Below are 27,249 nucleotides of genomic sequence, written 5' to 3' on the forward strand. Positions count from 1 at the left end.
CAGCTCCTAACTGCCATCTCACAGGCTGTATTTGAAACATGACAGTTGGGAGCTGAGTGGCTGGCACCTTATCACTTTTCACTCTGTCTCCTAACACTGCTTAGTAACTAGACCCCTAATTCACAATCACACAATCAGGAGTGGTTGTAGTAGAGTGCTGGTGATGTCATTATCATCAGCACATATCAGCACCACCAGCACTTGGCCACCTATCAAATGCTATGGCTTGGAGGGGTATGGTGTAATAGATTGACAATTTAGATTCACAGACAATAGGTAGACAACAGATGGTTGACAGGTAATAGGTTGACATGGTCAAAAGGTCAAAAAGTCGACTGTTAAATGGTCAACAGAGCAGAAGGACGATGATTAAAAATTCAACAGGTTCAAATGGTCGATACACAAATGGTCAACACATTTTATTTATTTATTTAACCCTTATCCTAACCCCACCTAGTGTCTATCCCTAACACTGGTTCCCAGCCCTCACCCTAGTGCCAAATCCTAACCCTCTCCCTGGTGCCTAAATCTAGCCCTAGCCTAACCCTAACCGTCCCCCCTGGCAGCCTAACCCTCCCCCTTGTGTCCATCCCTAACTTCCCCACTAGTGCCCAAACCTAGTCCTAGCCTAACTCTAACCTTCACCCCTGGCAGCCCTAACCCTCCCCCGGATGGCATTGTATTTATACATCAGTCTGTTTGTCACTATGATTTTCAAAGCAGCAGCCATTGCTTTTCCCTTTAACGTGTTGCCGTTGAGTTGGGTGATTGACTGAAAGTGGGGGTTTGCTTTGGTACCAAGATTTTAGGAGTTTGTTGACATGCTCCTGATCAGTAATCCCATGCAGGTGATCTTCTTCCTTCTCCGTCTTCTTGGTCAGATGAGCCCCCTTCATCTCCTTGTGCATGCTCTGGAAGAAATGAAGGATGCATTTGTGAGCAAAGTCCCGTGCGTGCTCACAACAAGTCTCGTCAAAGATCTTCTGCTCGATGTCAATGTAGTTGCTCCAGTAGCGGGTCTGCAGAAAGGCTGTCTGGTCAAAGCAAGGCTTAAGGGAACGGGCCAGGAACGCCAGGATGATGAGACACAGGAGGATGCTCCATCCTAAAGCCTGGATTCAAAGTACATTGAAATACAGAATGAAACAATCTGAGCAGGCAAAGAGTATAGGCATTAGTATTCCAGTATCCAGTTATTTATATAATCACCTTTCATATTCTCTCAATCAGTTTCTCAGGAGGGAGAATGTGACAGAGGCAGTTGGGGGGTGAGGTTTGAATTAAAGAATTAAATTACGTGGGAGGGTGGTTCAAAATCAAATAGAGTGGAGGAGGAAACAGGCGAAGGAGAAATTAATTACAAGGGAGGGGTGAAATGATTTACAAGGGATGGCAACGGGGTAAACATATTGCAAATGACATATGTTCATACATGTATACAGTATATGTACATGTTACAGCTAATGTCATAAATTTACATTATCAGGCTAATATCAGCAATAGTTGCATTCTGACATTCGCTAATGTACCGTAATACACCTAAATATAATATACAGTAGAGTGAGACATTTGCAGTCAATGGAAAATATAATGTTTACATTATGGCAGACAAAATATTCCTTTTGTAGACTGCAGTGCAGAGGTCCCCAAACTCAGTCCTCAAGGACCCCTAACAGTCTAGGTATTAAGTACAGTATATCCATGCCTGAGCACCGGTAGTTTAATTAGTACTTCAGTAGATTTCATATACCATGGATATCCTTAAATCCTGGACTGTTAGGGTGCCTTGAGGACCGAGTTTGGGAGTCACTGTTGTAGTGTAAATGTGCCTGACATAACTTAGAGGACACCACAAACAAATATTTAATGTCTTAAAAATTGTTGTACATTTAGAGGTATATTTACTAAAGTGTTGGTTTTTAGAAGTGGAGTTGTTGCCCATACCAACCAATCAGATTCTACTTATAATTTTTCTGGAATCTGATTGGTTGCTATGGGCAACATCTCCACTTCAAAAAGCCCACACTTTAGTAAATATGGGGTCTATGTACTAAGCCTTGGAGAGAGAGAAAGTGGTACCGTACCAACCATTGAGCTCAGAGTCCTAACTGTCATTTTTCACAGCCTGTAACATGGCAGTTAGGAGCTGATTGTCTGGTATTTTATCTCCATTCACTTTATCTCCATCCAAGGCTTAGTAAATAGACCCCTATGCCCCTTAGGCTCCTGTAGTCCTACCCTAAACACATTTGTGCACTAAGGATGTTTGAACCAGCTACATCCCCTTGTGGATACACTCCTGTCATTGGTTAAGTGGCGCTGGTCCGTGATGCTCACCCTCTTATATAAATGTGCTTATTCTCATTGTGGGGTGAATCTGAATATGAGTCAGACGCAGACATACACCATGACATACACCATGTAGCGCTAGTCGCACTGTGCCATGGCATATTGAGCCGCATCGTAACATACTGAAGCACAGGAAAAGTGCCAGAGAGTGTAATACAACTTTCTGTCCACCAGATGTCGCTTTTCCTAAACTTCACTGCGCATGCATAAAAAAAAGACAATGCAATGTCTGTAATACCATCGCTGATTGTCTGACTGAACCTGTCCTTAGGTATGAGAGCTGTAATTGAGTGTGTAATAAAGTATTAAATCATTCGGTGTGCGATTCCTGAGTACACTTTTGAAAAACAATTTATAATTGTGTTCTGCCATCATTATTACAGCATATTATGCTAGATACAGGTATCAGCAAGATACATTTTAGAAAAGTCAGTGCCAGTCCGTGCGACATTGTTCTGCAGTGATGTGTGGCACTCACACAGTGATAACATGCCTTAGAAATGAACCTTTGGGCTTGAAGGACACTGTATAAAACCATCACTGAACTACAAGTCTCAGCCCAGAAAGAGGTGTCTCTGGATTACAAACTGACTGTGCATTTTATGTCGCACACTCGTGGCAATGTCGGCACTGCTGTGCCACTAGCAGCTTGTACAACATGTCGCTAATCTGTACACAGCAGTAAGTGCCTTCACTGCGGCACTGCAGAAAGTGGTGTGGGGCACTCACACAGTGATGGCATGTCTTAGAATTTAGTAATGGGGTATGAGCAGTAGTGTATGAAATTGTCACTGAACTACAAGTCTCAGCCCGGAAATAGATGTCTCTGGATTACAAACTGACTGTGCTTTTCATACCGCACACTTGCGAAAATGTTGGCACTGCTATGCCACTAGGAGCTTGTACAAAACGATTTCAAAGTGCCACAGTGACCGTAACTTACTGCTGTGTACCAATTAGCAACATGTTGTACAAGCTCTTAGTGGCACAGCAGTGCCGACATTGCCGCAAGTGTGCGGAATGAAACGCATAGTCAGTTTGTAATCTAGAGACACTTCTTTCTGAGATGAGACTTGTAGCTCAGTGATGGTTTTATACACCACTGCACAGACCGCACTACTAATTTCTAAAGCATGCCACCACGGTCTACATTGCCAAGGTCACTGGCACTTACTGATGTGTACCGATTAGCAATATGTTGTACAAACTCCTAGCGGCAAAGCAGTTTTCCTAGCAGCTGGGGGATGGTGTCCTAGCAATGGTCACCATTCCTTTCATTTTCAGGGCACAAGTACTGTGATTGCAAGGGCAGACCTTGAGCTGACTGCTTAAATGGCTAAGAAAGCGTCCTTTATTATGTTAATGAAAGGCTCTTGCTTGCTTTGGGGGAAGCGACTTAGAGGGCACACCTAATTAGTAATGTGATCACACCACCCACTCCAAAGATTTCAAACAGTACAGTAGCCCGCCCCCTCAACAACTACCACCATGCATTCTTAAAGAATACTATTATATAATAATTTTTTTTTAAATGTACTTTGGTGTGTTTCATGTCAGAATTTGCAGCTAGCACTAAATGATAAATTAACAAAAAAACCTCTAATATTATGTACTGTATGTGTCCCCTTACAACCTTATTCACCATATAAAACACTATACAGCAAGCCACGCACAAACTGATCATTGACCCATACTGTAGTCTCATCAGCACAAGTCTGCAACACAGGCACTTGCTGCAAGTGTCCGACATAAAACGCACAATCAGTTTGTAATCCAGAGACACCTCTTTCTGGGCTGAGACTTGTAGTTTAGTGATGGTTTTATACACCGCTGCTCAGACCCCAGTACTAAATTCTAAGACATGCCATCACTGTGTGAGCGCCGCATACCAATTTCTACAGTGCCACAGTGACCAGCACTTACTGCTGTGTACCAATTAGCAAAATGTTGTACAAGCTCGTAGTGGCACAGCAGTGCCGACATTGCCGCATGTGTTCGGCATAAAATGCACAGTCAGTTTGTAATCCAGAGACACCTCTTTTTGGGCTGAGACTTGTAGTTTAGTGATGGTTCTATACAGCCCTACTCAGACATCATTGCTAGTTTCTAAGACATGCCATCACTGTGTGACGCTGCACACCACTTTCTATAATGAAAAGTGAACATCACTTACTGATGTGTAACGATTGGTGTCAAGCTCACCGGAAGACCGGCACCATTGAAGATCCCAATGGGTAAGTAAACTAACTATACCTAACTCTCCCGCCCCTAACCCTCCCTTAGGGGTGCCTAACCTCCCCCCCTAGTGCCTAACCCTAACCCCTCCTAAGTGCCTAAACCTAACCTCCATCCCTGCAGCCTAAACCCCCAGGGGTGCCTAACCCTAACACCCCCTTCCCCTAGCCTAACCCTCCTGGGGGGGTGCCTAACCCTATATCCCCCCGGGAGCCCCTATGCTAACCCTCCCCTCCACAGCTATCCGCACCCGCCGCCCGGCTTACCTTCAGTCAGTATGCCGGGTCTCGGGCTCCTGGCATAGGGATAATGATAGGCATCTGAATTTTGATGCCTATCATTAGTCCACTGTTGGGATTGCTCAGTCGGGAAGCCGGCGGTCGGCATTTCGACCATCAGCTTCCTGACTGCATACCAGTCAGTTTGTAATCTAAAGACACCTCTTTCTGGGCTGAGATTTGTGCTTCATTGATGATTTCATACAGCGCTGATAAAACCCCACTACTAATTTCTGAGGCATGCCATCACTGTGTAAGTGTTGCACATCACTGCCGAAAATAGCCTTCCATGCAGAATTACTTCAGTATTGTACTGTATTCAAGACACTATTTACACTCTGCAATACTGTACAGTATGTGATTGGTCCGCCTGTCAGGGCTTACTGTTCTATTGTATTCTGTAGTGCCATACTGTATCCATCCACTGCTGTATTATTCACCACTTATTCACATTTACTCACTGGAGCACTGGCCACCCAATGGTGAAGCTGTGTATTGCATGCCATGGATTTTGTCAAGTCTCACTGCGCCTTACCGCGCTATATTCTCATGTCGTTACTTAGAAGCCTTTATGGCGCTATGAGCAAAGATGTAGCACGACACATCTGTATGTGACCATCGGCATTGTGCCCACCTCTGAATCAGGCCCAGAGTATTTCATTGCATTATTTCTCCAATTTTTAATTGTTTTAAGCTTGAAACTAAAAGGTGCCACATGTAATCTCCTCACCAGGGCTGTAGAGACCGCGGATGGCCCTGGGTACTGGAGGGGGCATGGCCAAATAGTGGAGGAGTATGAACCATCTGTTCATATTTTTCCTATCTACTTTAGTTTCAGGAAGCCCTTGTGGAGAATGGAGTATATTCATGCATCCGGAAGTGCGCTGAGCTAACCATTACTTACACTAACTAGATTGGGCAAAATGATTTAAGATAAAGTTATTACAGCACAAGGGTTATGGATGTGGGATTCACCTGTGACCAGCATTTCAGGTATCTGGAAACAGCTTTCCTTGAGGTATTGTTCCTGATCATGACGTCCTCCTTACAAGGCACCTTGTACAGCAGGAACTGCATGTCTGGTGAAGTGTTGTTTGCAAAGCCTGGGAATTTGTCTGGGTCCACAGAGCCACTAAATGCACAGACAAAACAATTCCCATCCAGGAGTGTAGTCAAAATCCAGACCACTGGAGCAACCATGGCCCGTGTGAGCACTGAGGTGCACATATACCTGCAGTTATAGAACAATATAAAATTAATGACTACAGTATGTTTCTCTGCATCACTCACATTTTAGTGTTCTTGACATGATCACTTTGAAACTGAAAAACCACAGTGAGTACAAATCCTCTTACTGTACATTGTTCTTTTATTGTTTTCTTGTCTAAAGAAAGATACGTCCATTATTTTTTAACATAGCATACAACCAACCACATACCAAATACAGCATACACACAAGCACATAACCAAACCAAGTAAACACACAACCAAACACAGCATATACACAACCACATAACCAAACAGCATACACTCAACGACATAACACCAAACAGCATACACATAAACACACAACCAAACACAGTATACACACAACCAAACACAGCATACAAACAGCCACATAACCATGTAAACACACAACCACATAACCAAACACAGCATATACACAACCGCATAACCAAACAGCATACACTCAACCACATAACGTCAAACAGCATACACATAAACACACAACCAAACACAGCATACACACAACTACATACTAAACACAGCATACAAACAAGCACATATAAAAACACTGCATACACACAACCACATAACCAAACACAGCATACACACAGCCACATAACCAAACAGCATACACACAACCACATAGCCAAACACAGGATACACACAACCACATACCAAACACAGCATACACACAACCACATAACCAAGCACAGCATACAAACAAGCACATAACCAAACACTGCATACACACAACCACATAACCAAACACAGCATACACACAGCCACATAACCAAACAGCATACACACAACCACATAATCAAACACAGGATTCACACAACTACATACCAAACACAGCATACACACAACCACATAACCAAACACAGGATACACACAACCAGGGGCAGAACTATGGGAGACAATGGAGGCCCCTGCCGCCGGGCTCCTGCATTGAAGGGGCACCTCATCCATTGTCCACAACATATTCACCCCACTTAGGGCTGTAACTATGGGCCTGATTCTGACCCGCTTGCGAGCGCTGAGCGCTCGCAAGCGGGTCGATGGAGGCGGCTCCATCGTGCGCATACGTGAGACCCGAATAACGATGGCCAAGCCGTCGTTATGGGTCTCGCACCAAAGGGGGCGTGCTGTCGATGTTGATTGACAGCACGCCCCCTTTGGTGGGCGTGCCAGGGGCATGGCTGCCCAGATGGAGGCGTTCCCATGGGAACACCTACCGTCTGGGTCCAGCCCCACTGACATCACTAGTGATGTCAGTGGGAGTGCTTTTGGCTCTGATAGAGCCAAAAGCACTCCTGGGCTTGCGGCAGCGAGACCCTACCGCAGGGTCTCGTCGCAAGCACGATGGTCGGGATGGTCTTGACCATCGCGACCATCATTTTGGCCGCTCACTATAGCTGTGGGTGGTCACCCACAGCTATGCGAGCAGCCAGGAGGCCGCTCCAAAAAGGAGAAGGGACGGCCCTGATTCAGAGCGAGCGCTCTGTCAGAGCGTCCGGCTCTGAATCAGGGCCCATGTACCCGGAGTGTACCGTCATGGCTGCCCAATACAGGGCACCCCTTCCCGGCACCTGAGAAGCCACCATACACTATTGTAGAGCTCCATGTCAGACCATCAGCTGCCACCTTCTTCTATCTATAGCCTGTCTGCATGCACATTGGTACATTACAGTGTCAGCGGCTGTGACAGGGGGGGGGGGCAACAAATTATAACTTGCCTCCGGGTGTCTGGGATGAACTTACGCCACTGCACACAACCACATACCAAACACAGCATACACACAACCACATATGCAAACACTCAACCACACAACATACACACAACCACATACCAAACACAGCATACACACAACAATACAACTAAACATAGCATACAAAAAACCACATAACCAAACACAACATACATAAACTGAAACTAGCCACACAGATCCGAAAAACTGCCTGTGCTTTTATGTATATATCTATCTATCTTTATTATTATCCTTTATTTATATGGCGCCACAGCGCCTTACCAGTACAAAAACACAAACAGTATGAACAGAAAACACATAAACTCAAGTGACATACAATACAGAACATTGCCACTGTTTATAAACATTGCTGCATCAATAGAGAGATAGCTAGACAGGTAGGTATGTAGGTAGATATATAATAGGTAGGTAGATATATAATAGATAGGTAGACAAGACGGTAGATATATAGTAGATAGATAGGCAGACAGATAGGTAGATAGATATATAATAGATAGTAAGACAGATAGGTAGGTAGATATATAATAGATAGACAGACAGGTAGGTAGATAGATATATAATAGATAGATAGATAGATAGATATGAGATGGATAGATAGATAGATAGATAGATAGATAGATAGACATACCTTACAATTGCCAGGTCTTTCTTTCTCATGCCGGTGGGTCTCTGCCATTCCTCTATCATTATGACTGATTGCCTATTAACAATTAGACCACAGAGGAAAAGAGCAATGGGAGGCACAAACATAATCCCCATGCCATATACCATGTTATATCTGGGAAGACAAGGGCAATTAAAATCTAATGCACTGTAGATTTTAACACTTGCAAGGGCTAAAAGTCCACAAATCCCATTCATCACCGACTCCGAGTTTGACTGGAAGTACTGAAAAATCATCTTAAACCGATCCATGGTGCTGCCTGTTCCTAAATACTCTATACAGACTACAAAGAAAAATAAATAAAATGCAGTTCGCTTTAAGTATTGATGCCTATAATATATTCAGGTCCTAGGCTTTTCCCTGTATAGAAATGTATATTTAGTTCTTGTTTGCGAATGGCAACTGCAAGCTTTGTTGGCTAGCTGTGAAGATATATTCCCTTGCAGTGTTCCCCTCTGTGCAGACTGTTCAACAAGCTGAGATTGGAGAGGACTTTCTCTCGCTGGCTGTGATGTACATAAACTACAGTGGCTGTGTCCGGCTGGTGCAGGGAAATGAGTTAGTCAAATATTGTAAGCAAAGCAGCAGTGGTATCAAACAAGTGTGTCAGAACATAAAATCCAACCTTGTGTTCTAGGAAAATGATGATGAAACAAAACATGTTGTTAAAATGTCTTACTTTTTTGGGGTTTATTATTATTATTATCATCATTATTACTATTGTTATACACATAATACTGTATAATATATAAAATAACAAGTTAGCTCTCTTTGGGGGGAAATGTATTGGAGAGAGATAAAGTTGCCCAAAGCAACCAATCAACTTCTAGCTGTCATTAATCTAACAGTCTTTGAGATCATATATTTATTATCACCAGTTATTTATATAGCGCACACATATTCCGCAGCGCTTTACAGAGAATAATTGGCCATTCACATCAGTCCCTGCCCCAGTGGAGCTTACAATCCATATTCCCTACCATATACACATACAGTACACACTATGGTCAGTGGCGTCATTATGGGGGTGCGGGGGGTGTGGGCCGCACCGGGTGTCTCCCTCGGAGGGGGTGACACCAAAATTCCAGCTCCTCCTCAGTGACAGGAGCCGGGTGCTGCAGTGTTACATTCTCCCGCAGCACTTGGCTCCTGTCACAGAAGAGGAGCCAACAGTCTCCGGGGGACAGCCCAGCATCTCCGGGGACACAGGACACGCCCCCAGAGTGACGCAATAGGGAGTCCCATGAGGCCACACCCTTTTATTATAGACCACGCCCCCTTTTTGGGCGTGCGTGGGAGAGGATTTCACTAGACCCGATGATGCCTCTGACTAGGGTTAATATTTTATTGAGAGCCAATTAATCCTACTGTACCAGTATAATGTGTGTGTGTGAGGAAACCGGAACACACAGATAAAACCCACGCAAGTACGGGGAGAATATACAAACTCCACACAGTTGGGGACGTGGTGGGGGATGAACGCAAGACCCCTGTGAGGCAGAACCATTACACCATCCACGCTGCCCAAAAGACAGAAGCAGATTGGTTGCTTTGGCATCTACTGTACTTCACTTTATCTGTCTCCAAGGCTTGATACATCTCCCCTTTTCACTTTGTGAAGCACTATTTCAGGGGTCACAAGCAACAGTTAATATTAAACTGAAACACGAGCCCCTGTATTAGAAGGAATTTAAATAGTTAGAAAGAAACGGGTCACAATCCATTTGTTTTGTTTGTCAAGGTTTTATTAATGCATTTTCTAAAATACAAAAATGTTATACAAACAAAAGTTGAAGGAAGTGTCCGGGTACTCTGATTAGTATTGCAATTGTAAGTGAGATTTTCATTTTTATTTTTTGCTTTATTACTGTGATTTTTACCTTGTGATACTGTGTTTTTAAATTAGTTTTACATTTGTATTTTGAATTTTTCCTTCAAGCATTGTTGTCTACAAAACTATTTTGTTGATCTATGACAATAGTAAGTTGTATTATGATGCCATTAATCTTACTAATACATCATTTGATTATTGATTAGCAATTATTTGTTGGGTCATCCCTTATTTGCCAATTTCAGCCCATATTTCATATTCGGGTAAGAGGGTGTTTGACCACTGATATCTAAAGTGCTGATACTACCTGTAACAGTCCTATATTGCTCGGCTCCCATTTATGGAGAATAAAGAACTAGTTTTGCATAGCTGAAGTGTCACAATGAAGTATTGATCTATAAAGCACCTTTCCCAGGATACTCGCCTGTTTTAAATTTTATTTCCTTGGGTTAAGTTGGGAAACCCACTAGTTCATCTTAGGTCAAAGATTTTGGGCACCCATTGGCGCAACCACTTCATTCATTTTTACATAGGTTCTCCATTTAAAACAATTGATTTATGTGCATAAAACATTTGGGCCACATTTAAAGATCTATTAATCAATGTAGGGAGGAACTCTCCCACAATCCCCCAAACATTAGGTGAGACCAGCATGGGATGTCCAGACCATGTGGAAAACTATACCAGTTTTTTCAAGCCCACAATAAGAGCATGTGTCAATTGATGATCTTTCCATATGGTATAATCAAGTAGCATTAAAATAAGTCATATATAAGACACTGAGGGGGAGATGTACTAAGCGCAATAAAGTTATACATTAGAAAATGATAAACTACCAGCCATCAGCTCCTAGCTGTCACCTTACAAGTATTGTTTGAAAAATGACAGGAACTGAATGGTTGAAAGTTTATCACACTCCAATTTATCACTTCCCAGAGCTTAGTACTGCACATCTGCCCCTGAATTGTGTAAGTATGTCACTAGAGCTTATAATAGTGTCCAAGATCAAAGTACACCTTTGTAGTAGTACACATAATGATGTGGGATCTCCCAGCCAATTTGTATAGTATATATTTAATGGTTTTACAATGACCAGGAAAGTCTGTTTGAATATCTGTTACCAAGCACTTGAAATGAGCCTTAAGAGTATTTATGAATTTTACTTATTTAAAAATATAGGATGGAGAAGGTTTTAATGAGACTTGTGTACTTACAGGGATTTAGCCAGCGCACATATTTTTCCACCCCTAAGGACTGCCTGTATATATTATGCTTCTCTATATGTACCCAGCAAGACATTCTGCAGATCTCAGAAAAGAGGTTACTTTCAAAAGAAGAATGTATGTACATGTGGCACTCAATCTACTCCACTCTTGCAATATGTTTCCAAAAACTATATGGTCCCCTAGGTCTGCAGGTAGGCAGAAATATCTAAAGAGGTGCATTTTGGACAAGTACACCTCTTAATATCTTTGAACTTTGATATTACACTGGAAATATGTAACTTTGATTGAAAGTATAACATCAAAATCCAACCTCTTAACACTTTAGAATATCCAGTTTCATTAAATTACACTTCACAGTGCTTTTCCTAAAAGACTGGTCAAAGTGCACATCCGAGTTTCTGTACCTCTGCCACTGATGTGCAATCCCGAGTTCCTGGAACTCTGCAATGTGCAAGTTTGAGCCCCTGTGCCTCTAATACATGTGTGCAATACTGTGTGCCTTTCACTCTTCTACCAGCATGCAACCCCCAGTTCTTGTGCCTCTGCTACCAGTGTGCTATACAGTGTTCTTGGCACTCTGCTACCAGTGTGCTTTCCCATGTTCCTGACACCCTGGTACCAGTGTGATATCCTAAGTTTCTGAAATTTTGTTACTAGCAGGATATACTAAACCTGACATCCTGCTACCAGTGCTATCCTGAGTTCCCCTCACCCTGCTACTAAAGTGTTGGGCAGATTTCATGACACAATGCTACCAATGTGCTATTCTAAGATCCTGATATACTGATACTAGTGTGATTTGCTCAGTTTTTGACACAATGCTACCAGTGTTTTATCCTGCATTCTTAACATCATGCTCAATGCCATAACAAGGAGTGTGTGAAGGTGCCACCTCACAGAGTGCAAAGCACTGGTTGGCACCATCGCTGCCCCATGGTTCCTGCATCTGGCTAGCAGGATGCCTGGAATGTCTGAAGCATCCTTTGGATGACAGATAGTTGGATGAAGTGGCTGAATAAAATTTGTCATTTAAATAGCTGTCAAAGAAAACCCTGATGCTGGCATAAACCACTGTATGTGTGTGTGTGGGGGGACAGCATTGTTATCTCTCATAGCAAAATTGGGAGGGGGCTGGCAATTTTGGTCGGTCATCCTTAGGTTCTCAGCATGCAGGGACTGGTGCTTCACCATGCAAGCCCCAGCCTTGCTCATGCTTGGAAAAGAGCTATGCTCATCTGTTCTGAGCATGTATGAGGGCTTTGGAATGTGCATGTTCAGTAGAGTTTGGGGCCTAGGAAGCATGCGAGGACACAGAGGGTGGACGGAATGTATACACAGTACCCAGAGCAGGTCATGTCTGGGGTGTGGCAATGACTCATTCTATGAACAACTTCTTTAGAGGGCCTTGATATTCAGCACACAGTTGGCTATGACCCCTCTCTAGTGCTAGTGTCTGGACAATCTTTTGGTTGAGGATTGATATTCCTGATCTCCTACACCTCCGGGCCCTCTAATGGCCCTGGTGATGCATAAAGCAGCTTTTTCTTTGATAACATGTTTCCTTTTGAATGTTATGTTTAATAAAGAAATGTTATTTAAATATATATATATATATATATATATATATATAATAAGATATATTACGGAAGCTTTAGAGGGCAATGTTAGGCCCAATATCCATTAGTTGGAAAGCCGTGACAGATATTTGGATGATGTGGCTGACATTATAGTTTCATCAGTTGCTGGGTTAATGATAGTCAACTTTTAGAAGATTCAAAGCCTGATTTAGAGGTGGACACAGGGCCTGATTCAGACCCAGACGCTAAGAAGTGTTCACTCGTAGTTGCCGATGGTTCGCATTGCGCGCATGCGTATGCATCGCAGTGAGCCTGCACGAGCCAGTCACTGTGATCAGGAATTGTGCTCTCATAGCACAAAGACTGAGCGCTACCTTGAGTGACAGATAGTGCCGTTTGTGGGTGGTAACAGGGGAAGGTGCTTGTGAACGGGGGACTGGTGTTGCGAACGCAGGCATGTCTGGGCATCAAAACAGCATTTAAAGGGCATGCACAATTAGCATGGAGGCGTCATTGTACACGTCACCTGGTTGTATTTCAGTTAGCACTGATCGCAGTGATTGCGGCAGGGTAAGGTCTACCTCAAGCACTGCGTGCAGCTCCGATGGCTCTCGATGTTACCGATTAATCATACACTTCCTGGAGATGATGTGTGTTAAGAAAGGAAAGTGGGCATCTTTAGACACCTGCATTTGCTCACTGCCGTCGCTCTCTAAGACACAGAGGGCAATCCTTACGCCACACAATGCGATTGTGGAATTTGGATACCCGGGCCCTTTTGGCAGCGACCGATTGTGGCTTAGCGTCTGGGTCTGAATCAGGCCCACAGTGCCGATGCTTGCACAGTTGAGTGATTATTTGCTACTGCACATGCGCATTCATCACCCTGAGTCTATGACTCCGTATGTTACTGCATATGGAATCTCCAGTGATGTGCGGTGAGGTGAGGAAGAGTCTTTCCTGTCATACATAGGTATATTCCAGAGTTTTGACTATACAAATGATAAGAAAAAATGAAATTATAAATATCTTATTTGCATTATTCTAATAATTTTTATAGTCAAAACTTTGGAGTATAAAGTGTATGGGAGGTGAGGCACTGCCTCCCCTGCCTATCTTTTCCGCTCATCCCTGATCAAAACTCACCATATTTCCAGCACTATATACTGCTGCACCTCTGTATAATACCCATATGAACCCTCGGGTTCATATATGTATCTGTAAATCTGGCTCTGATACTAGCTAGTGCTCCTCCAACCATTTACCTCACCGCACATCACTGGGAATCGCATGCATTGGAGCTGACAGGCACTCCTTGGCGGCTTCTGGGAGCTGACAAAAAAAGGCCATCCCATGGATATGTAATGGGAGTGTCATGGCCATGTCAGTGATTTCAGCAGCTTCTCAAACGCAAATCCACAACCACAGAGGATTTTCAGAAGAAGAAACTACGTCAGTAAATGGTAAAAGTGATGGTGCACCAATGGTGGAGTGTTTACAACCGTCAGTGGAGTTGCACTGTCTACGAGCTTTAAAAATGATGTCTCAGAGTTTGCACAGTCCGTTGTACAAGGGGTAGACTGAAACTAGCATTTGCATATTACCGCCGCGGCAACTCCACAAAAATATGCAGCCGCGCATGAATTAGCATCCACCTCTGAATCATGGCCTCAGTTTCTTCAGAGAATAATCAATGCCGATGGTCTGGAAAATTTGCCCCAGATATTGGTGGCCGAGAGTTGTACCACTTGTCCACATACATCAGTGTCTCCACTGCAGAATTGATCGTTCCTTCTGTATCTCCATGTGTTTCCTCATCACTGTCAACTCTTCTGTTTTCAAAGTAACGCTTTATAGACCTCTCTGCAAGTTTATGATTATATTCTTTGCACATAACCTCAAAACATGTCTCCTCCACTTCTGAGTACCTGCTCCAGTAGCGGAGTTGCAGTGTTGCAACCCTGTTGAAAAAAGAGGACATAATTCGTGCTACAGCACCAAGCACAATAAATGTCACCACTGACATACAACCAATGCCCTGAAAAAGAAGAGACAATTAAGGTCACATAGTAACCGGGCTCACACAAATAGCTTTACTGCACTGGTAACATTAGAATGACCAAAGTATTCAATATATGCTCAGTTACCAATTCCAATATATCTGAGTGTTGCTACCCTGGACCATTAACAATTGTTTAGTATGCAAACTGTAGTAAGGAATGAAATTCTCAGCGATGTTCGTATGCAATGTTTGGCTGCGCACATTTCAGATAATCACGGTAACCCAACATCACTCATTTTCCTAATCACTTCCCTGGGGTGCTAGGAAAATTTGTGGTGTTAGTGTCCACAAGGTGCGGCTGTTCTAATTATTGTTACTGTCAGTTGTTAAGGTAGTCCTATAGAAGTGGTGGAACTCACCACCCACCCTCAGTGCTTTATCAATAATGGAACAGAGCGTGCCGATGGTGCACAATGAAAATGGGACGTTGTCTCAAAAGAAAGGGGCGTGGTATTCCCAATTCAAATTATGCCACACAGTAGCACAATCTTGATTCAAATTACACCACATAGTAGTGTCCCTTATTCATGTATGACACACAGCAGTGCCCCATTTACACAATGCCTACAGCAGTTGTGCCCCTTACACATAATGCCCACTGTAGTGGTGCCCCTTATGCAGTGCCCACTGTAATGGTGCCCTTATGCAGAGCCCTCAGTAGTGGTGCCATTTATGCAGCACCCCCAGTAGCAGTAGTGCCCCTTATGCAATGCCCACTGTAATTTTGCCCCTTATGCAGTGCCCTCAGTAGTGGTTCCCCTTATGCACTGCCCCCAGTAGTGGTAGTGCCCCTTATGCAGAGCCCACAGTAGTGGTACTGCTCCTTATGCAGTGCCCTCAGTAGTGGTGCCCCTTATGCAGTGACCCCAGTAGTAGTAGTGCCCCTTATTCAGTGCCCATAGTGGTAGTGCCCCTTATGCAGTGCCCACAGTAGTGGTGCCCCTTATGCAGTGCTCCCTATGCAATGCCCCTATTAGCAATTCCCCTGTAATAGTGAGCACAATAGTAGTGCCCCTAGTAGTAATGCCCCTGTAGTAGTGCCCCCAATAGTAGTGCTGCCTGAGTAATGCCCCCAATAGTAATGCCCCCAGTAGTAGTGCCCCCAATAGTAATGCCCCCAATAGTAATGTCCCCTGAGTTATGCCCCCTGAGTAATGCCCCCTGTAGTAGTGCCCCTTAAGTAATGCCCCCGTAGTAGTGCCCCCTGAGTAAGGCTCCAAGTAATGCCCCTATAGTGAAACTGCTTACACAAAAAAAAAAAAACTAATACTTACCTTAAACCCCGCTCCCGTGTCCGTCCTGCCATCTGATCTGCCTGGCTGCTCCTCTGAACACTGCGGGAGCCGGAAGCCGGAGCTCAGGGATGGAGCTGGTTACAAAATCTCAGCGGGTGCCTGACAAATGGAGCCTCCCTGCATCACCGGGCTCAGGTGAGTCGGAGGAGGCGGAACTGCTTCCGTCTCCAAATAGAAGTGACGGAACGCAGTTCTGCCCCACTTTAACCATTTGCCACTGTGTTCTAGAGGCACTTTGTGGACATCATTGAGAATTTAATTCCTCCTATGAATATCAGTGTCTTATTTTGACTACAGATAGCCACTGAAACTAGCTGTAGGCAGAATCATGTCTCCAGTGATCACCATAGTGGATGGAGTAGGATGGAACTGTGGGTGGAGCTACTGACGGTAGAGTTACAGAAAAACAATTTTATATATATATACATATACTGTATACATGTCCCATTTATTTATTTTATAAATGGGGTCATCGAGGCTCTTTCTCGCACAGGGCACCAAAATGACTAGTTACGGCTCAGCTGGGGACATGCACAGCGCTTCTCCAGCTGCTGGGCTGCCCACAATCTTGCATGTGCAGTAGGTAAGAGTGTTGTCTCCATTCTGTTCCCTCTCTGGACACTACGGCCCAGGGGTGGGACGGCAGAACAGTTCCCATAAAGTGGGGTTGTCCTGCCAAAACTGGGATGGTTGGTGGGTTATGCATACATACAACAGTCACAAACATATAGACTAACATACAGGTACACACATAGACACATGCACACATACATACATAGTCACACATATACACATAACATATTTAGGGTGGGATGTATCAAAGTTAATATTACTGTACACCTGCAATTCTCTCAGGTTTACTGCAATACATATAGATCCCCATCAGCCCTCCCCTGATCTCTGCCTCTCTCTTCTCACCCGTATCTCAGCTGTCTTTCTGCTATTTCCTCGTGGCTGTCCCACGCTTTCCTAAACTTAACTTGTCCAAGACTGAGATGATAATCTTCCCACCCTCAGTTTCCTGATTTTAAAACCTACAATAATGAAGTGCATCTGAGGAGGATACTGGACTAGACATGCCAGGTGAGGGGGAACATAGGCAAACGCAGGGGGGGTTTCGGTCTGCCTGGAATCTCCCCTCCCCAGCCCACACCATTTCCACAATAGAAATAGTAAAATAATAGAATTTTACTAGTGTTACATGTTCTTGGAATGGTGCCCATATCTAAAATAAAAACATTCAGCTCAGGCAGGATGGACCCATTGCCGCACCTAATGGCTTACTGTGATCGCTGGTCCTGTATATGCTGGAAGTATGACACACAATACACTTTGTATCACGCATATTAAAGCTGGTTAAGTGCTAATTGTACCCTCTTCATGGACTGGCCACATTCACTCTAAAATTGAGCATTTGGAAACCCCCCTCTAGAAATCCTGCGTTTGCCACTGGGGAAGGGGGGGTTTCAGAGATTTGAAGCAATAGACTGCCATAGATGAGAACTATATACATTTAATAAAGTTGCTGATCAGATGAGAGTGTGGACATGCCACTACAAGTGACATGGTGGAATGAATTTGAGCATATATGCTACTCTCCCGGAAGTCGCAGGAGGCTCCCGATTTTTCGGGTAACCCCCCCGCACCCCGGTAGAGTAGGCATTTCTCCTGCTTTCTGCCCACTTCCTAGTAGTGGGTGGGGCTTAATGGCCAGTGCGGGGGCGGGGCTTAATGGCACAATTCTTCAATAATTGTGTCATTTAGCCCCACCCCTATTTAAATTTGCGTCAATTTACCGTGAAGGGGGCGCCCCCGTCGCAACCCACCTGCTTCTCCTCCCCGGGCTTCTCCCGGGAGGAGAAAAAAAAAGTAGACCAGTATGAATTTGAGGCCAAATTAATTCCAGTTCTTACAGTTAGAAATGTGCGAAAAGCCTTAGACCAATATTCATTTGTTTGTGTTTTGTATTGAAAGTGTAAGTCCCAACCCCCTCCCACTGGTCTTTTACCTGTGATAAAAATTTAAGGAACCTGGCTATTGCTTTCCTGGTGGAGGACCAGCGGAGTAGCTCAAAGTTCTTGCAGGGCACTTTAGCCAGTAGGAGCGCTAGGTCATACTCAGAGTAATCAGCAAAGCCCCCAAACTGCTCTGGATCCACGGTCTCACTGAATGCACAAACAAATAGCTTCCCATCTAGCAAACACACGAGGATCCACAAAACGGGTGCCACCAATGCTCTCATCATCATCGCTGTGAACAGCTGCCTGAAATAAGAAAATACACTCAGAACAGCAAAATACAGAGACAGGTTTATTACTTCTTTCCAGAACAGGTCATATATCCATGTTTACTCTCTGTGCTAACACAATCATAAGGCATTTATCATAGAAGCTGTATAATTTTATAGAATGTGCTAAATTATTTACTATGGGAAACATCTCATACGCCCTCCCTTAGAAGGTTTAATAAATCTGAGAGTCTTAGAGGGTTCCAGATGGGGAGGTTATATAATAAAATATCAGGGGTTCCAGACTTTATGAAAGGAATGTACTGTGTAATGTAATAAGCTAGAAATACATTCCATTGAGTCTCCGCATTTTGTTGATAACTGCAGGGGGGCCGGAGGGATAGACTTCTTTCTCTAGCCAGTTGGGTTTTGGCAGCGCTGCAAATATGTTGAATGGGTTTGTCTGAAAGCTTATTAATATTTGGATTACTGTATCTGTTAGTTAGCATCATCAGGCTTGGCCTGCCACTATAGCCTGCATCTTAAGCATGTCATCTGAAGCATGGAGTTTGAACTGGATTTGTACTACTTTCTAACCCAAAATGAAACAATTTCTCAAACACTGCAGCACAGGAATGCTACCACTCAGTGGCGTAAGTTCATCCCAGACGTCCGGAGGCAAGTTATAATTTGGTGACCCTCCCCCTAAAAAAAAGGGGGGGGGGTGGGAATGGTGCATATCTGTCTTTCTATCTATACATATACACAAAAATATGAATATAGAATATGTGAATTTGTTTCTATTGAGCCTATTTACTAAAGTAAATTTGCAGGATATCCCCTTACCCCCTTTTTAAAGTATATACAGCTATGCATTTGTCACAGATAAGATAGTGACCTGTATAGTGCAATTAGCATGAGGCTCAGAGTCCTCATGATGGAGGAAAAAGCCATCTAATGTGGGTGGGGAGCCCTCCTGATACCCCAGATAGAGGGAAAACCACCTGATGTGGGGGCTTTGAGGACTGAGTTTGAGTCATTATACTGTAAGACTGCTACTGTGGTGTAACTACAAATCACAAAAATGCCTAGTCTACTGCTGACTGCTTCACATGCTGAGAAGTTGCTCCACCAAAGACGTGCCCCCAGACTCAGTCGCTGGTGCCACCCATGTCCGCTTAACCGCAGCTTCATCTGGTTCATCCTGGAAGATCTGCAGCTGCGTTTATGCTCGGGCCCACCGCACAGGTCCGTGGCAAGAGCTGCCACCAGGGAGGAGTGGGATGTGGAGTCGTTGGTGAGGAGGGGCATCAGAGTCACTTTGGCATTGTAAGCTGCTGAGGAGCAGCGACATCAGTGAGCGGGGACAGACTATATACAGACGGAAGTGGCATCTGATGGTGTGACACGGAGCCCTCCACTAGTATATGATTATGATAGTTTTCTCAGGTGCCATGTATTGGGCGGCCATGACGGTACACTCAGGGTACATTTTTACAGCCCTAAGTGGGGTGAATAAATTGTGGGCAATGGAGGAGGTGCCCCTTCAGTGCTGGCGCCCGCTGGAAGGTGCCTCCATTGTCTCCCATAGTTCTGCCCACGCTACCACTCCACCTTCAATGCTACCTTCAACTTCCCTTCAGGGGCTGTCTCATGCTGCAGCCAACCCGCACTCCACAAACTGCTGGATGCGACAAGACCACACACTCGAGTCATGTGGCTTTTTGCAGATCACTCCATTATTTTAAATTTCTGATTAACTTTAACATGTTTTTTTACTTAATAATGCCGTCACCATATTGTTTTTTTCATACGGCCTTTTATACCTTTGTATTCAGCTTTTCATTTATTTTTTTTTCTCTCCAGCTGGACGTTATACTTCCACTACTTGCACACCCTGCCCCGACCCTTTTGCGTGTGACGTCAAGATGTCGCGCACAAAGGGACAGGGCTGCCGGCAACTGAATCTCAAGCAGTGCCCGGAGCGTCTTCAAGAAGCGCCGGGCAGCTGTAATTATGGCAGGGTGCCTGCCTGTAGCGTCCGTGGGACGCTACAGGCAGCACTGCTGCAGTGATGCTGGCTGCAGGGCGCTGTTACAGGCACCCTGCAGTCAGAAGCAGTGCCGTGGGATGTCGACGGTGCCACCCTGCCGATTCCTGCTGAACACCCACTCTGATCTCATGAGATGCCTGTGCTATCCAACTGTGAGCTAATGTGTGCGGAACAGCAGAAAAATCACCAGAGGTCCACTGTGCAAATGTGGAACTGCCACATCCCTGGAAATGCACTTTTCAAACAAAGGGCTGCATTAAGGTATAAAATGGGTCCCTTTAAATGTGTTGGAGGAAACTCTGAGATAAACAAAATTGAAATCCATTTGCAGAGTGCCCCTCTGTACAGCAAAGAACATTGCTAAAGATACAACTTCTCCACCACTGTATCTCAGTTAAGTAATCTTACTCTAAAGAAAATTTAGTATCAGGGCTGTTCTGCAAAATGAGGTGCTCTGGCATGCTTATACTTTACTTTACTCCTACACTCCACCCAACCTCTGCCTCTGCAACATTCTGCTTTTCTGCAAATGCTACTAAGCCGCTCACTAAAACCCATTGTTAGAAGTCGCCAGCACGCCTTGTTACTTACCCGTGCTCCGGGTGTCTATACCTCTCCGGGTCGCCAGCCACACTCCTGGAATGCTGCTCCTGGACAATGCACACGCCATACTGGGACAGCACCTAGGAGACAGGAACGCCGCTCTGCAGCACATGATACTGGATGATGTTTCCTCCTCACCTGTCGATTCCTTTAATTGTTTGCCTTGTATACATTGGTTCAGCACCTTTCTTAAGCCTGCTGATTCATTGCCGGCTATAGCGTGTCTGTACGTGTCCTTCCGGTTCCTGACAGTCATGTTCCTGCTTGTCTGCCCCTGTTCTGCCTTTGCCTCGAGGACTCTTGGTCTAAAACTCTCATTCCTCCATCTAGAGTTCTCATATACTGCTGTCTACGGAGTTCTCTGGGTCGTGCTGTGCTCGCGGCCTCTCCGCCCATTAGGCCATTAGTTATCATCTCTCTCACAGAACATCCCAGCTGTAATAGCCAGACCCCGGCCCTCAAGGCCGCATCACAGCCTGTTAGCACCTCAGCTCTCAAAGCCGCATCCCGGCTGTAATAGCCTCACCCCGGCCCTCAAAGCCATATCACAGCCTGTAAACACGGCGGCTCTCAAAGCCGCATCTCAGTTGCAAGGCCGCATCTCAGTCTAAATATCTAGCGGCTCATTAGTTGCACCTCGGCCCTTAAGGCCGCACCTTGGCCCTCAAGGCCATACCTCGGCCCTCAAGGCCGCATCTCAGCTGTCCAAGCCGCATCTCAGGCCTCAAGGCTGCACCTCGGCCTTCAAGGCTGCATCTCACCACATATATTCCTATTGGCTTTCCAGCCTCACCTCGACTCTCATAGCTGCACCTCAACTTCTTCAAGCATAACCTTGAATACTTTTTTGAAGATACCTCACCTAGTCCAGTCCATTGCCATTCCCATGACATCCTGTGGCCTTAGGATAACCGTGTAATCACCTACTATCACGAGTTTTAAGACCAGGGGAAAGTGCCGTGTTCTAAAGGAACAGCGGGTGGATGCTATTGACAGAAGACCTCGCCTGAGTGGTTCTAGGGGTCTTACACGGTGATTCCTAAGAGACCGTAACACCTATGCACATTGGCAGAAATCCAGGCACATAAGCACAAATCAAAACATTTCTATTATAGTATGTACAGTAGTATATGTGTCCCAAAACTGGAAATATTCTACTAGATACACTGATTGTGTGCAATTTAAGAAAAAAAATAAATAAAGATTCAGATATTGATATTAAGAAATATGATGTGTCCACAATGTCTCCCTTACAACAACTAGGTAATGCACAGGGGAGGATGACCCTGCAGCAAATATAATCCAAAAGTTGAGATGCACTAAGTAGGTTGAATTAAATTATATATATATTGATATTGAGCAATCCCACTATAATGCAGTCATGCCCCTGGTATGCCTTGATCACGTCCCCATCTCGAATTACCAATGTTGGGATGTATGGTTAACATTTGATCGTAATGATGCTTTTTTGTGCTCTTTGGTGGATTTTGTGCTGAAATTGATGTATTATTATTATTAATGGAACTAGTATTAAGTATGGCTACAGAAATAAACTTGTTTTATTGTAATTGGCAGCCACCAGTACGATGCAAAGGCACTTATGATGGTGGCCAATCACTCACAAAGATGCAGTTAATACAGCAGGACATAATACACTTTTGTTTCTGTTTTGAAGACGCATTGCCTTTGAAGTCATGTTAAATTGAGCCTTGTGTGTGAACAGCTGTGCAATAGTAATTGATGATAATATGGGTACATGACAAGCACATCCCGTGAATAGCTATCACTGTGGCTCCTGCATGAGTACACGATATCGCTTTATTATAATAGATATATAGTCAGTTCCTGGGTAGATATTATTCTTTATACTTTATATGTAATCACACTAAACAAACACAAAGTAAACTAATTGATGTCCCAACCCTTGATCTTTACAGATGTAAAACAGAACTGTAGCACTTACAAAAATGTTTTATTAATGGTTTATCTAAAACTGCGTTAATTGTAATCTAGTTTGCAACCCCACAAAAGTTAAGACAGCGTTCCCCCTGTATCCCAGCACCACATGAGGTCCTAATATCCATCCAATATTCAATATATCTAATTATATCATCAAACCATTACATACTAGATGTTATTACATGTCTCTCTCTCTCTCTCTATCTCTATCTCTCTCTCTCTCAGATGTATCAAACCTTCTAAAGAGTGATGAAGTGTACAGGTATATGGTATTCAAAACCCGCGCTGTGTTAAAAAGCAGCTCAAGTAAAAGTATATAAAGAGTGTAATAAGATACGAGTTCTATGTATAGTGTAACATGAACCATAGCAATAACATATGAACATAAACTGCAATAGATATCAAAACAGAACTGATTTTGGTATATTTTTCGGGAGTGTCTTTGCTTTCGTAATGAGGTGATATGTGATGATAGTTGGTATTTTCCTGTATTTCCGGGAGAACTCCTCAACATTGTGGGAGAGTAGGCGAGTATGAGCACCAGCCTGGATCTGATTTCCACTATGTCAGGGGGAGACCACATACACATATCAGTGACGTGCAGTGAGGCTGGGGAGGCAGACTTGAAGATGGAGATGGGTCTGAGTGCTGGGACCCTGTCTCACCACCTACTCACTGTAACTCTCCCCTCACTACATTAAGCTTCAGTGTCCATTGATTCTCCTACCTGCATCACTGTGTCTTCTTTTGCTGCTGCTGACTGAGCGCCAATCTCTAAACATTGCAGTGCACTTCCTGGTCACATGACATGTCCAAGGTGTCCATCAGTGCTAAAGGCATGCTCCCCATACTCAGAGGCATGCCTCTATTAGCTCTCTTTCTATGCAGCTTACTTCCCGTTGTGTGGCCCCACCCCCAGCTCTGCAAGCAGTGTCTGACCTGACTGTACAGAAGCGAGGCTGAGCTGTTGCCTCATCTCTTGTCTTTCTGCAGTCCCAGAGAACTCCATAAAGCTGGTGAGTGGTAACTATAAAAATGATTACAATAAACCAGGAAGACGGTTATAAGTTATAAATATCTTCTTTGTATTATTCCAATAATTTTTATATCAAATTATGACAGGGGAGGCTTTCCCTGCCTACCCTGACTGCACATCCCTGGCATATATCCCAGCTGTCCTGCTATTGGAGGGACTGTACCACTGTCCCTAGGTTTGTTTTTGATTCGCGGGAGGGTTAGGAGGTGCTGTTTTGCAGCACACTGTGGAGTCATGTGTCTACACAGCATTCAGCAGAAACTGTTGAGACAACGTTTGGAGGCATGCTCCTGGTGTCTCTTTTGTAGTGGAGACTAGTCCATGTTGTCCAGTGCTGAGTCCGCTGCCTGTTTCTTTGTCTATTTTTTCAACATTAAACAGCACAGTGATTGACTTTTGTGGTGGCAGCAAATTGGTGTGTTATACCATTACACGTCACTTAAGCTATGCGTCAAAATACAGACGCCTATCTTAATCCTGACGCCGGAATACAGACACCAGCTCAAACGAGGTAAGTCGGGGGTGCATTAGCTGTTAGCCATGGGGTGTGTGTTAGGTTTAGGTAGCATAGCGAGTAGGTAAGGGTTAGGCACCCCTAGGGCACTAATGGGGAGGGTTAGGGTGCGGGGTGGGTAGGTTTAGGGTTAGGCTACAAGAAGGGATGGTTAGGGTTTGGGGGAGAAGGGGGGAGTTTATTTACCTGACCCCATGGGCGCCGAGAGGAGGGGGAGCAGGTACAGTTTACCCGGGCCCGGGCTTGCTAGAGGGGCCCGGCTTGTGCTGAGCTGCTGTGTGAGACTTGTGAGACTGTTCGCGGCTGCTGCAGCAGCCGGAGTAGTCTCCTAAGGCTGTGGGGGGGAGCGATCACACTGATTACACCCCTCCCCCCCACTTAGCGCCGGGCTGGGGGGCTTGCAGATAATTTTTATCTTTTTTTTTCAAGGGGGTGTGGCCACGCCTCCCACGATTAGGCCACGCCCCCTCCATTACCCGGGCCCGGCTAGGCTCTCAACAGCCCTGCCCAACCTCTGTCGGGATACCAACCATCAGGATGCTGCTGTCTGTATTTTGACTGGAGGCATCCCGACAGCCGGCATTACATAACCGATTCCTATACCGGGTGCGACTGAAACAGGTCCTTTGCGGAAAATTCAAATGTTTTGTGTCCCAGTTTCCTGTGTCTGGAGCTCTGTGATAGGTCCAAACATTTATTTATGCGGCAGCCATTTATCAGTTTAGAGATAATAATCAGAGTAAAAGTGCATCAGGAAGCTTTGTGACGTACCTTAAAACCTTCTTGTTTTTCTCTCTGTTGCCATCAGGCCGAGAGTATTCTATTGTCAGTGAAGCACAGTACTGGCTGATAATAATCCCAACAAAGAAGAAGATCAAAGGGGGGACAATCAAGACTATTAATCCATAAGGTTTATTGTATCCTGGTAAACATGGGCACTTAAATTCATATGCCTTGTAAATTACCATGCTTGTTAGGACAAGCAGTCCACAAACGATGTTCACCTTGGCATCTGTGCCTGACCTGACGTATTTTATAACTCGCTCCATGTAGACGTCTAGAAAATAAATATCAAAATATCAAAAAATACTTTACTGTTGTTTACATTAAGCACAGATCAGCATATAATCTATGTTCTATTGGTATATGCATAAAATGTACAAAAAACAAACTGTGCATATCGGCCCTGATTCAGAGCCGCACGCAGCGCCAATGTTCTTGTAATTCAGCGAGTTTTTTGCTACTACGTGTGCGCAAAGATCCCTAATAACTCCCACAGTGCATGCGTTACACAGAGTGTACACACAGAGGCGCTGTTGCAGTATCAGAAATGCATTGGGAAAGTGTTTGGCGGTGACCAGGAGGTGGCTTAGCGCATGCATGGAGATGATCCGTTTTACGGGCATGTTTTGGGAGTGCCGTGAGCGTGTCGCTAAAGTGTTTGCATACACAGACACTCTGTCATTCATTTTGAAGGCCTACACAGATGGAAAAGTTCCACCTGCCATGGGGCTGGTGCAAGTTTTGGTGCAACCAATGTTGGCAACTCAAGAGACGCGCCAGGTGGCATTACAGCGTCTACAGATGCTGAAAGTGGGCGTCTCAGTCCTTCCACATTCATACGCACGGATGTACACCAGGGAAGGAGTTTGTAGGGGCATTTCCTGATAAAGTCGCAGACGGGCGATCGCCAGGTGTCATATGATAGGTTGACAATTATCATGTCGATCTGCATCAGAATGCTGCATACAATCTCGCCATGGTCAAAATGTCGCCATGCAGCATTAATGACATGCATAACATTTCCACAATGACAGTGACCAGGTCAACATAATGTCTATTTAATGTTATTGCAGTTGCCTGTCTGCGACTTTATGCAAATGCCGCTCATTTACATAAAGTCGCAGACAGGCGACCGCCAAAAGACACCTCTGAATCAGGCCCATACTGTAGTCTACATTACTAGCAATTCTGCCTGAATGCAGTAGTGTGCACAGACAGGATAACAGAAACACATGCTGGGTGTACAAACAAACAAGACAGATAAGCAAATGATAATAAATAAGCACATTTATTATAAACAAAAGAAAACATCAGAAATAAAAACACATTATAGTAATAATAAAAATAATGAAAAAAGGTATTTTTTTAATCCCTATGGTGCAGTCTATCGGAACACTGATTCCCCGCTACCCATTAGGAGTGTCCACTCTCCCCCTTTTTTCTTGTTACCTTTTTTCATTATTTTTATTATAATTGGGTTTTTATTTCTGATGTTTTCTTTTGTTTATAATAAATGTGCTTATCTATTATCATGAGTTTTTGACCTTAATTACTGAGGAAT

General features: G+C 44.3%; 1 protein-coding gene and 1 pseudogene across 1 annotated transcript; both read right to left on the reverse strand.

Annotated features, from left to right (window-relative positions):
• Nucleotides 1–651: 651 nt before the first annotated feature.
• On the reverse strand, nt 652–8,972 carry LOC148518919 (calcium homeostasis modulator protein 3-like). The gene is made up of 3 exons (XM_088477015.1): nt 8,487–8,972; nt 5,838–6,093; nt 652–1,112 (listed from the first exon to the last, which is right to left on the reverse strand). The coding sequence occupies exons 1-3, from the start codon at nt 8,771–8,773 to the stop codon at nt 684–686; spliced, it is 972 nt and encodes a 323-aa protein (XP_088333141.1). The 5' UTR covers nt 8,774–8,972; the 3' UTR covers nt 652–683.
• Nucleotides 8,973–14,846: 5,874 nt separating this feature from the next.
• LOC148518920 (calcium homeostasis modulator protein 3 pseudogene) lies at nt 14,847–25,954 on the reverse strand (annotated as a pseudogene).
• Between the last annotated feature and the right edge of the window lie 1,295 nt (nt 25,955–27,249).

Source organism: Taudactylus pleione, unplaced genomic scaffold (genome assembly GCF_031769625.1).
Source record: "Taudactylus pleione unplaced genomic scaffold, aTauple2 ptg000198l, whole genome shotgun sequence".
Taxonomy (NCBI): Eukaryota; Metazoa; Chordata; class Amphibia; order Anura; family Myobatrachidae; genus Taudactylus; species Taudactylus pleione.

Coding starts and splice junctions, on each gene's coding strand:
- LOC148518919 (XM_088477015.1), bottom strand. CDS start 8,773: ATGGATCGGTTTAAGATGATTTTTCAGTACTTCCAGTCAAACTCGGAG. Junction 6,094..8,486: donor AAAGACCTGGCAATTGTAAG/GTATGTCTATCT, acceptor CTATAACTGCAG/GTATATGTGCACCTCAGTGC. Junction 1,113..5,837: donor ACCTGAAATGCTGGTCACAG/GTGAATCCCACA, acceptor CTTTGAATCCAG/GCTTTAGGATGGAGCATCCT.